Source organism: Schistocerca serialis, chromosome 9, assembly GCF_023864345.2.
Source record: "Schistocerca serialis cubense isolate TAMUIC-IGC-003099 chromosome 9, iqSchSeri2.2, whole genome shotgun sequence".
In the NCBI taxonomy this organism is placed as follows: Eukaryota; Metazoa; Arthropoda; class Insecta; order Orthoptera; family Acrididae; genus Schistocerca; species Schistocerca serialis.
In genome coordinates this window covers 337,260,773-337,273,728 of record NC_064646.1, presented here as the reverse complement: position 1 = coordinate 337,273,728, position 12,956 = coordinate 337,260,773, and the positions used below count along the sequence as shown (strand labels likewise).

The 12,956-nt window shown below is 38.3% G+C and overlaps 1 protein-coding gene across 2 annotated transcripts in view; it reads left to right on the top strand.

Moving 5' to 3' along the window:
- Window positions 1-12,956, top strand: part of LOC126418861 (ribosome biogenesis protein BMS1 homolog) — a 109,385-nt gene that overhangs the window by 43,119 nt on the left and 53,310 nt on the right. For both annotated transcript variants that reach the window (XM_050085853.1, XM_050085854.1), the window contains exons 5-6: window positions 5,248-5,503; window positions 10,584-10,712. In XM_050085853.1, coding sequence (XP_049941810.1) covers window positions 5,248-5,503; window positions 10,584-10,712 — 385 coding nt within the window. The remainder of the gene's footprint in view (window positions 1-5,247; window positions 5,504-10,583; window positions 10,713-12,956) is intronic.

Here is a 12,956-nt window from a genome sequence, read left to right as displayed (position 1 = left end):
AACCTTGGCCTCCGAATGCAAATACAAAGTGTGCAATACTCGTAAACAACCTGGACTGATGCTTAGTTCATACTGAACATGCACAGTCCAGCGCGACACATGCCTTACCTGTGTTGTTTACCATCAGTCACAACCATCCCATTACTACCATTGTTCACATTATTTTGCCTATCCCGTGTATAACTAACTGGAGATAATGCTGTTTGTTGTCTGTCTTGATATGTCATTTATATTAAGGATATATCTTTCATTTTGGAAGAAGACAGCACCAGAAGTGCAGGAAGCAGATTGCAGTTACGCTGGAAACTCAAACTTTGAAAAATTACAGGCAGAACCATACTTGCTACCTGAAGTCACAAAGTCTGGAAGTATCCTCTTCTGCAATGACAGATGCCAGTGATCATTCCATTTTGTACTTACGTTGTTCTGTAGCACCCCAAGCTCTTTACACTTTTCACCTCATTCATCTGTTCCTCTTTAATTTCTGTACATGTTGTATCTAAAGAACATCTTTAACAGGGATAATTGGAATCTCATCCATTAGGACTTTCTGACTGTGCTTTAAACCAAATGTTGCATCTAGCGGCCGGTCTAGTCGCTCAGTGACTTTGGCTGCTGGAGAAGGTCCGTCCAGTCAGCTAACATGGAGATGGCTAACTGAAAGTTTGAAAGATTTATGGAACTCGATCGACTATACATGGTCACCGTCAGTGCAGTGTCGCACCTTGCGGCTCTCCACATGATACCTTGTGAGTCTATGTAACATTTCCAGCCAATGCCCAAACCAATGCCCTTCCCTTGGCATCTCCTTTGTACTTTCTAGAAAACTTATTCATTCTGGCTTCTGTCCTGTTGGCTTTCAGACATCGGGTTTTTTAAATATGTGACACAAATGTAAAACTTTGAAACCGCAGGAATGTGTAATGCACCTTTCTTGCTGTGAAACAATGATGTACTGAAATATTTAGTCTTACACAAAGCAAACATAATCTGCCTGTGTGAACCAGTTATATGTACCACTACATGGAACCAAACCTAAGCCAGACAAAGACACAAATAACTTTAGCAGTATCAAAAGGAGTCTGGTAAGAATCATTTGTGAAAGCATGAATAAACAGTTCTTTTAATGAAACTTGAATGACCATGTGGGGTCTTGCCCACTCGTTACTACTAGGGTGCCTACAGGATGTGGCGTTCATGGAATGCTATACAATAATTTCAAACATATAACATAAGTAGTTTTATTTCCAGAAACCAAACTGACAATACTTAACTTTCTTTACAGCAAATGTCACTAGCAAGAGGCGAGGTGAAAACAGTACAGTTCTTGCTATACAGTGAGTCCAAGGAAATACTTGATATGGATCTGACAGAGTAGCACTAATCATGTTGCAGGCTTGGGATGATCTGAGCGGTCGAGGCTAGCAGGAGCATTATTTATATGGACTTGATGCAGGGGGCGCGGTGCAGTCCAACTCTGTGCACCATTGGCCGCAGTTTCCTCACAGCCTTCTCTGCTCTTGCATTCCGCCTTTTCATTCTGGCATTTGTGGTGACACCAGAACAGACAAGACTTGAATAACTAGAATCATTAATTGCTTGTCTGCGCAAGAATTGGATAAAGATGTACGTGAATGTACACTACTCCTGATTGCGAAATCCTATGGAGTGGATATGTGGATAAGTTTGAGTGTGAACAAAGCCAGAGTGAATATTAAAAGTCCAGGCCCTTGGTCTGACCTAATTAGACATCGCTCCTGGACCATTATCTGTTCTGAACTCTCTCATAGGTTATGCTCTCGCGCCTTTTATTTGTGCAGCAGGCTGCATCGCCCCTTCCACTCTGGAGCGTCTGAGTACCACGCTGCAGCGCCTCATGTGACCATACACAGTCACTGTCAACGCACTGCCACACCTTGCGGTTCTCCGCATGAACTCACCTGATACCTTGTGAGTCTACGTAACATTTCCAGCCCATGCCCAAACCAATGTCCTTCCCTTGGCATATCCTTTGTACTTTCTAGAAAACTTATTCATTGTGGCTTCTGTTCTGTTGCCTTTCAGAAGTTGCATTTTTTAAATGTATGACACAAATGTAAAACTTTACAAACCCAGGAATGTATACTGCACCATTCCTGCTGTGAAACAATGATGTACTGAAATATTTAGTCTTACACGAAGCAAACATAATCTGCCTGTGTGAAACAGTTATATGCACCATTACATGGAACCAAACCTAAGCTGGACAAAGGCACATATAATTATAGCAGTTTCAAAAGGTTTTTGATAAGTCATTTGTGAATGGATGAATAAACAGTTCTCTTAATGAAATTGAACATCCAAAGACCACCAATGGTACCATGAAATCTTTAGATCAGTTGTGTGACTGTTCTGCTAACGTTACAATTAGATCTGCATTCATTGTCTCCTCTGTGGAATTAAGGGGGAGAATTAAAACAATAGAGTAATAATTATTTGTGCATGAAATAATAATATTTTATTGAAATATACCTGTTGTGTAGGAAAAGGGAGAGAAGGAAACATAGTAGGTGAATATGGATTGGGGGACAGAAATGAAAGAGGAAGCCGCCTTGTAGAATTTTGTACAGAGCACAACATAATCATAACTAACACTTGGTTTAAGAATCATGAAAGAAGGTTGTATACATGGAAGAACCCTGGAGACACTAAAAGGTATCAGACAGATTATATAATGGTAAGACAGAGATTTAGGAACCAGGTTTTAAATTGTAAGACATTTCCAGGGGCAGATGTGGACTCTGACCACAATCTATTGGTTATGACCTGTAGATTAAAACTGAAGAAACTGCAAAAAGGTGGGAATTTAAGGAGATGGGACCTGGATAAACTAAAAGAACCAGAGGTTGTACAGAGATTCAGGGAGAGCATAAGGGAGCAATTGACAGGAATGGGGGAAATAAATACAGTAGAAGAAGAATGGGTAGCTTTGAGGGATGAAGTAGTGAAGGCAGCAGAGGATCAAGTAGGTAAAAAGACGAGGGCTAGTAGAAATCCTTGGGTAACAGAAGAAATACTGAATTTAATTGATGAAAGGAGAAAATATAAAAATGCAGTAAGTGAAACAGGCAAAAAGGAATATAAACGTCTCAAAAATGAGATCAACAGGAAGTGCAAAATGGCTAAGCAGGGATGGCTAGCGGACAAATGTAAGGATGTAGAGGCCTATCTCACTAGGGGTAAGATAGATACCGCCTACAGGAAAATTAAAGAGACCTTTGGAGATAAGAGAACCACTTGTATGAATATCAAGAGCTCAGATGGAAACCCAGTTCTAAGCAAAGAAGGGAAAGCAGAAAGATGGAAGGAGTATATAGAGGGTCTATACAAGGGCGATGTACTTGAGGACGATATTATGGAAATGGAAGAGGATGTAGACGAAGATGAAATGGGAGATACGATACTGCGTGAAGAGTTTGACAGAGCACTGAAAGACCTGAGTCGAAACAAGGCCCCCGGAGTAGACAATATTCCATTGGAACTACTGACGGCCGTGGGAGAGCCAGTCATGACAAAACTCTACCATCTGGTGAGCAAGATGTATGAAACAGGCGAAATACCCTCAGACTTCAAGAAGAATATAATAATTCCAATCCCAAAGAAAGCAGGTGTTGACAGATGTGAAAATTACCGAACTATCAGCTTAATAAGTCACAGCTGCAAAATACTAACACGAATTCTTTACAGACGAATGGAAAAACTAGTAGAAGCCAACCTCGGGGAAGATCAGTTTGGATTCCGTAGAAACACTGGAACACGTGAGGCAATACTGACCTTACGACTTATCTTAGAAGAAAGATTAAGGAAAGGCAAACCTACGTTTCTAGCATTTGTAGACTTAGAGAAAGCTTTTGACAATGTTGACTGGAATACTCTCTTTCAAATTCTAAAGGTGGCAGGGGTAAAATACAGGGAGCGAAAGGCTATTTACAATTTGTACAGAAACCAGATGGCAGTTATAAGAGTCGAGGGACATGAAAGTGAAGCAGTGGTTGGGAAGGGAGTAAGACAGGGTTGTAGCCTCTCCCCGATGTTGTTCAATCTGTATATTGAGCAAGCAGTAAAGGAAACAAAAGAAAAATTCGGAGTAGGTATTAAAATTCATGGAGAAGAAATAAAAACTTTGAGGTTCGCCGATGACATTGTAATTCTGTCAGAGACAGCAAAGGACTTGGAAGAGCAGTTGAATGGAATGGACAGTGTCTTGAAAGGAGGATATAAGATGAACATCAACAAAAGCAAAACAAGGATAATGGAATGTAGTCTAATTAAGTCGGGTGATGCTGAGGGTATTAGATTAGGAAATGAGACACTTAAGGTAGTAAAGGAGTTTTGCTATTTGGGGAGCAAAATAACTGATGATGGTCGAAGTAGAGAGGATATAAAATGTAGGCTGGCAATGGCAAGGAAAGCGTTTCTGAAGAAGAGAAATTTGTTAACATCCAGTATTGATTTAAGTGTCAGGAAGTCATTTCTGAAAGTATTTGTATGGAGTGTAGCCATGTATGGAAGTGAAACATGGACGATAAATAGTTTGGACAAGAAGAGAATAGAAGCTTTTGAAATGTGGTGCTACAGAAGAATGCTGAAGATTAGATGGGTAGATCACATAACTAATGAGGAAGTATTGAATAGGATTGTGGAGAAGAGAAGTTTGTGGCACAACTTGACCAGAAGAAGGGATCGGTTGGTAGGACATGTTCTGAGGCATCAAGGGATCACCAATTTAGTATTGGAGGGCAGCGTGGAGGGTAAAAATCGTAGAGGGAGACCAAGAGATGAATACACTAAGCAGATTCAGAAGGATGTAGGTTGCAGTAGGTACTGGGAGATGAAAAAGCTTGCACAGGATAGAGTAGCATGGAGAGCTGCATCAAACCAGTCTCAGGACTGAAGACCACAACAACAACAACCTGTTGTTATGAAGTGAACAAATCAGCAAGACGCTTAGATGTTCTTCCATTTACCACAGGTTGATGCGGTGTTGAATAGAGTTTGTGACAATGCTAAATTTCCAATATGCATTATATGTAAAGAACAATGAGCCTATATTGTTAATGCCCAGTTAATTAAACATTAAGTGTAAAACTAAACACATGAACCCAAAACTGTATGCTCATGATTTTCACTTCCATATCAGTGTGTCTTTCTGTGTACTTTTAATGTGGTGCTGAAATATAGGCTGAAATTGTATTCTCTTTGTTGTAGGTCCATGGAATGCCTCGTGTGATGGGTGTGTTAACTCACCTGGACATGCTTAAGAATGCAAAGCAGCTGAAAAGAACTAAAAAAACACTGAAACATCGCTTCTGGACTGAAGTTTATGCTGGTGCAAAATTATTTTATCTTTCTGGCTTGCTACATGGAGAATATCTTAGGAATGAAATACGTAATCTGGGCCGTTTCATTTCTGTCATGAAGTTTCGTCCACTGACCTGGCGTACTTCTCACCCTTACGTTCTCGGTAAGGAAGCATTTTGATGCTGCAGTGATTTGTGATTTTTACATATAATTTGATTCCTGTTGCTTTGTGTCATGTTTTGTTATTGCAGTATCATTATTGTATTTGCCATCTAAATGCTATGAAAATGCTTGATGACAGTTGCAATCTTCATTCGTAAAAGTCCTCCGTATTATCACGGCCAAAATTTTTAAGTTTTACAAATAAAATGTTTTCTGTGTTGTCATGGAGAAAAAGTATGAGAATTTACAAACCTATTTGAGAAGTGAGGAATGAAATTTATATTGATAAAACAATAATTCTAATCGTAATTGTAATGCAAAAGTTCTTAAAGCTCACTTGTTTAAAATGTCCAAGAATATTTATTATCCCAAGGCCTGTATTCAGTCATATAGTTTCAAAAATTAAAGGTCATTTATATAAGTAACAGGCTTTTGCTTATACATTTCATCTTGTTTCCTCAAGATCAATTTTAGATCTGCCATTCATCATTCCACTCTACATTGGCTTTTCTGTTCACTTACTCCCATCAAACTAAGTGAGCACATCAGTTACAACATAAATATTTTAGGTTATTCAATTTATCTAACCAGTTGCATCATATTTTCAAAAGCCACTTGGTGAACAGATTTTATTTATCTATCCATATTTTCAAAAATTAATTATTTTCGTTGATACATTAGGTTATCCAGTGTAAGATTATTAACATTTACTGTGTCAGTGATGGGTGAAGTATTGTTACATTCACAGTAAATAGGTTGTTGTTGTTGTTGTTGTTGTTGTTGTTGTTGTTGTTGTCTAAAGTTCAGAGACTGGTTTGATGCAGCTCACCATGCTACTCTATCCTGTGCAAGCTTCTTCATCTCCAAGTAACTACTTCACACTAAATCCTTCTGAATCTGCTTAGTGTATTCATCTTTTGGTCTCTGTCTTCAATTTTTAGCCTCCACGCTCTCCCCTCTAATACTAAATTAGTGATCCCCAGATGCCTCAGAACATGTCCTACCAACCGATACCTTTAAGTTGTGCCACAAATTCCTCTTTTCCACAATTCTGTTCAGTACCTCCTCATTAGTTACATGATTTACTCATCTAATCTTCAGCATTCTTATGTAGCACCACATTTCAAAAGCTTCTATTCTCTTCTTGTCTAAACTGTTTATCGTCTATGTTTCACTTCCATACATGACTACACTCCCTACAAATACTTTTAGAAAAGACTTCCTGACACTTAAATCTATACTCCGTGCTAGCAGATTTCTCTTCTTCAGAAACGCTTTCTTTTCCATAGTCTGTCTACATTTAAATCCTCTCTGCTTTGACCATCATCAATTACTTTGCTTCCAAATAGCAAAACTCATCTACTACTTTAAGTGTCACAGATGGAATATCATCGGGGATAGGATACAACCCTGTCTCACTCCCTTCCCAACCACTGCTTCCCTTTCGTGCCCCTCGACTCTTACAATTGGTTTTTGTAGAAATTGTAAATAGCCTTTTGCTCCCTGTATTTCACCCCTGCCACCTTCATAATTTGAAAGAGAGTATTCCAGTCAACATTGTCAAAAGCTTTCTCTGAATCTACAAATGCTAGAAATGTAGATTTGTCTTTCCTTACTCTATCTTCTAAGATAAGTCGTAGGGTTAGTATTGCCTCATGTGTTCAAACATTTCGGCAGAATCCAAACTGATCTTCCCCAAGATCGGCTTCTACCAGTTTTTCCATTTGTCTGTAAAGAATTTGTGTCAGTGGTAGTAGATTTTATTTGTAATTATTGCTGGCTCTCACATGATGTATTATTTCAATGAAAAACATGTAACAAGAAACTGACGTGACCAAACATTGTTACTTATTGAAAGAATTTTGTGTTAGGCAGTGCAGTCAAAAATAAACTGTATGTATTTTCTGTCAAATTATATTAAAGTAGATTTTAATTTCCTCCTAAAAATTACACTTGTAAATACAATTAATGTTTACACACAGTACATTATTATTTTTTGCAATGTCTTCTTTAGTATTAAGTGTGCCAGAACGTTCATCATTTCAGTCATTTTGTCACTGAAATGAGCTTCTGGCTAGCTGCATGTACTTCTCGTTATGTTTGCATCTCTGTTGTAGCGGGAACAGGAAGTACAATGTTGATTTCATTGTTAAATTTTGTCATCCTCATCAACATGATATTTTGAGCTCTGAACGATATCTGAAATGTCTTTGTATGTCAAAATTTGCACTTTACTCACATCATTGCTGACTACAACAAATTCATCCAGTACGATTGTAGGTCAGTCTAATAAACTTAAACCTTTCCCTGTTTCTCTTCTATTACACTATAAAAGAAAATTTTTATTTAAAAACATGAAAGATTTTTACACACAATTCAGATGTTTGACATGTCTGCCACTGAATTTGAAAGCTGAGGTGATTGTTTCGGCCATAGCAGTACCCAGAGAGAAGTGCTAGCATAGGGACAGTAGCAACTACTATTGACTCTGTTTGGTCTAACAGAAAAAAGCCACTAAATCTTGCTGGGGCCACAACTACAGGAAGCAGGTATATTTGTTTGCCTGAGAAGCAAAATGTTTTCATTTCCGGGACTGTAGTATCATTTTGTGTTAACATATTTTTGTGGTAAATATCTTAGTGTTAAATTTTTTTCCTCGTATATGCTTCTTGATACTTTTTGATCGATTGTCTATCATGTGTAAAACACTTTTTCAGTCTCCAGTTGTTAAGTGCTTTCTCATTGTAAATTTTTACACAATTCTGTAGTCTGTAAGGAATTTCACTTGATAGTGAAATTGAATGCTGACTATTTGTAGTAGATGTGGTATATGTGGTACCTGTTTCTTGTTCATGATTTTCATATTTATTGAATCAGTATTTTATTAATCTTCAGCAACTGCAGTTGTATATATCAAAATTATCAGCAAGTAGTTGCCTAAAAGAAATTTAATTTTTTAACCGGTTTTAGGCACTTAGAGTTCTTCTTCAGAATGCTATACCTATTGCATTATTTGCAAGTCTCAACAGTAAGATGCTTGCAACATATTGCTGTGGTTACGTTATTTATAGTGTCTGTACTAAAACGGTATATAGAAGCCAAACAACAAATGTAGACATACGGTTGAGGTTGTCTGAACTTGTTGTTTGGCTTCTTTATACTATTTTTGTACATGCATTATGAACCACATAACCAGAGAATATGCTGCATGCATCTTATGTTGACACTCACAAATAATCCATTAGCTATAACCATATGAAGGAGGACACTAAGTGCCTGAAAGCAGTTAAGGAATCAAATTTCTTTTATGCAACTGGTTGCTGAATATTTTGACATATCATGGAATCGACATGTTTCTACACCAGTCCCAAATTAATTTTATGTATTTTCTTAGTGATACTGATTGTAAACATTTATTTGGCAGGAAAGAATTGTGAACATTGAAGAATTGTTGTATTTAGTTTTGTGCAATACAGTTTCACTCAAACTGTTCTGACTCAGAGGGTAAGCATCAGATTACAAATCCAAATGTTTGTGGTTTGAGCCTCAGACAGTCCAGATTTTTTTGTGTCATTTATCACTTCTTTCACCTCTGGCAGTGTTTTGTTGATGTGAAAAATGCCAATTTATACTGTAGTTTGGAGTCCACACTGAACCAAGTTCTCTATCAGAACCTGCTGATAGCATAGTATTGGAATTTCAGTCATAGTCTTTCTGACATCATCCAGTTTTCCAGAATTTAACATTGTTCACACATTCGAGGTGCATACATTAAATTATCTTTTTCCTTCTTTTTCTGGTCTCTACACTCCTTCGCTGTGAGGATTTTGTGGAATGACGACCTGAGAAGGCTTGCTTCTTCTTCTGCCAGACCTCGGGATCTGAAACCCATGATCAGTAAAGATACGTTTGTTATGAGATACAGCCACAGTCACTAAGAACAGGATATCGAAACCAATGTTTAATGTGGTAATTTCTCATCACTTTTCTCATCTCCATGTCATTGGCTTTGGTGGCTTATCAACCTTCAAGGATAGTTTCTCATCCTAAGGACAAGGGTGAGCCCTCCGAGGAGACCACCAGCACTTCATAGAGATTGCGTCCTTGTTCTGGGAGACATTCAGTTCCCACTTATGTTGAGTGCTTGAAGTGTTGCTCACTACCCACAGCCAGGGGCTGTAGGTCAGGTTTTTCCTTTAGTTGAGGATGAGGCAAGTAACACATTACTCGTACCTGTCTACTACTTCTGGGGTGCATAAATTAATTATTAAAAGAAAATTCAGTGAAGAAACCTAATAAACTAGAGCGCTGGGCAGTGCTTACTTTCAGGAGACAAAATGTTTATTACAGGTCACTCACACTCCAGGATGAGATAGACGCGGCTGTAGTGAGGAGGAGGAGGAGGAGGAGGAGAATAGACCATGTCCTAACTACATGTTTGTCTTTCTTGTTCTGGGATATGAGTGACCTGCCATTCCTTTTTAACCATTTCCTGCCCCAAGGAATGAACTATAAGTTTGGAAAGTTACGGAATGTCTCTCTTTTGTGTTTATATGTGTCTGTCGGCAGACCGAACATTTTTTCCTTGTGAAGGTAAGTACTGAGCAGCAATTTGGTCTCATAATTTAGTAATATATTTAAATTTTATGTGTTATTTTTGAAAGATTTATTTCATATGGTTATGTAACTATTGCAATATTCAACAACAGTATGGAAAGGATAGATTGCTACTCGTTGTCATGTACAGGAGGCATTGAGTCGCAGAGAGGCACGAGGAAAAAGACTTCTAGAAATACTTCCAGCTTTCGGACAAAGGTGTTCTTCAGAAGCAGAACACTCACACATTCATGTGACAACAACTCTCATGCAAATGACCACTGTCTTTGGCCACTCTTTGAGTGTGTGAGCATTCTACTTTGAAGGAAGACTTTGCCTGAAAGCTTAAAATATTTCTAGTTTCCTTTTTATTGTGCCTGTCTGCAACCCAACACCTTCTCTATGTGGTGAGTAGCAACCCATCTTTTCTATATTGTTGTTATTCCGTCCTGGATTTCCTATCATAGTATTCTCTATTTATATAGTGGACAGAATGGAAGATTTAACACCACCTGAAATGCTACGGCAGAATCCTAAAGTTGACAGGACAGTCTCTTTATATGGCTTTGTGCGAGGGATTCCTCTGAACAAGAAGAGTAGTGTCCATATACCAGGTAAACAGGTAGATTAAATATATTTGTGTAATATTGCTGGATTCCAAATTGTGTATTTTTTGTGTTACTAGCGAGATATTTCATATATAACTTGCAAAACCAATAGACTTTATCCAAATGTGAATTCATTTATTTCAGTTTTGTAAGTGTAATGTAAATGGAGAGATTAAAAATCTACTCACCAAGCAGCAGCAGGGGAGCACACACACACTAAAGGACTTAACATTTATGGGCTTTTGGAACTAGTGGCTTGTTCTTCTGGCAGAAGAACTGAAGGGGAAGGAAGAGGGTTGAACGAAAAGGACTGGAGAGGTTTAGGGAAAGAGGTACAGTTCAGAAAAGTCAGAACCCCAGGTCAGGGGAGACTTATCGGATGAGATGAGAAGGAAAGACTGATCATTGGCGACTGCACTGGATGAGATTTGAAAACCTGATAGCTTAAAGGTGGAAGACAGCTTAATATTATTATTATCCTGTCTTCCACCTTTAAACGCTCATCCGGTACAGTCCCCAACAGTCTTTAATTTTCGTCCCATCCGATAAGTCTCCCTGATACAGGGTTCTGGGTGGCTGAACTGTACCCCTTTCCCTAAACCTTTCTAGTCATTTCCCTTCACCCCTCTTCCCCTTCAACACTTCTGCCAGGAGCCACTGGCTCCAAAAGCTTGTAAACATTAAATCTTTTTATGTGTGTGTGTTTTCCCCTATTGCTGCGTGATGAGTAGACCTTTTATCTGTCCATTTACATCATATTATCAATAATCAATTAGTTTTGTAAGTCTTTTTCACTACACAGAATATTCTTCTTGTGAGATCTGTTTATAATTTCTTTTTTATGTGATTTATTTGAAGCCATGGGTTACACCACACATCTTAAACTTACTGGGGAACAGAATGGCTGCCCTGTACTTACCTTTATGCAACGAAGTTCCTAGTACAACCAATATAAATACTTAAAGTAGAAGATACTAATTGTAGCTTTTTGAGCATGTATGTTCCTTTTTCAAGAAGTGAAGAGAGATTGGGTGGGGAATGTTGGAAGAGAGGAATCTGTCTCTTCATGCCCTAGGACGAGAGGAACTCATCTGTTGTGAGGACGAGAGAGAGCTAGTATTCTTACTTTAAGTGTTTCTAATACAGTACTAGGAATAGCATCTCATGAACACAGTTACTGGCCAGCCCTTTTATCTCCCTACAATTGTAACAGTTTTCTCAGTTGAATTGTCCATTTGGTACAAATAGTAATGTTGGTATTGTACTGAATTTTGTTTTTGGAAAGGATCAAGTTCTCTTACTGATCATACCATAAAAAGTTGACTTTTTCAGTATGCATGTGACGACTGTAGTGATTTCCTCAATGGTGCTGCAGGCTATGTCTCCATTCTCCTTCCTTCTGCAACTTCTATATCCAGCTAGTCAGAGCAGTTTGTTTGTGACTCCAAACATGTGGAATGTGAAGCCGAAGAAAAGAAAAGTGTGTATAATTGGGCTGCTTAACAAACCTTGCTGTTAATGGTGCAGAATTATCTTGTAAAAGAAATTAGTAGTTTTCTTTTTGATGTAATTGACTTACTTAAGCCACTTGAAGTAATACTGTTCAGAAACATGGATTTTCAGACATTTTAAATTTGGAAGGTCAACTTATCGCATTTAAGTAGCATTTACAAATGTGATGTAGTATTGCTTCCAGTGTACCCTTTTTGTGGTCCAGTGCTATCTTGCAATATTTCTCAGCTCTATTGCTTTGATGCTCCTTGCCAAGTACCTGTTGAAATAAACTGCTCACAAATGTTTTACACTACTTGGATGGTTATATGTAAATGCATGTTAGCTTAGATTTGAGAAGAATAATTCTTATGAAACTTTTTTTAAGAGAGAGACAGAGAAAAGATTTTTTTTCTCATTCTTCTTGTGCTTTCGTCCCATGTCTGTGCAGAGTCATCATGGTTAATAATGGCTGTGGCAAGGTTGATTTACGGGTTAGCCAGATGCCATTCCTGTCGCCACCCTGTTATCCCTACCAAACAACCCCCTCCCCCGCCCAGGACAGAATATGTGTACCCCCAACTGCCAACTGTCTGCATGTAATATTACTCATGTGGAAATATATGAAAGGTTTCTAAATGTATCAAGTAGTATATCTGAGGCAGGACTGTAGTACCAGCCTGGTAATTAGATAGTGGGATGTGGGGAAACTGTCTAAAAATCACATCTAAGTTGGCCGGAACACCGAATCTTGTCTTT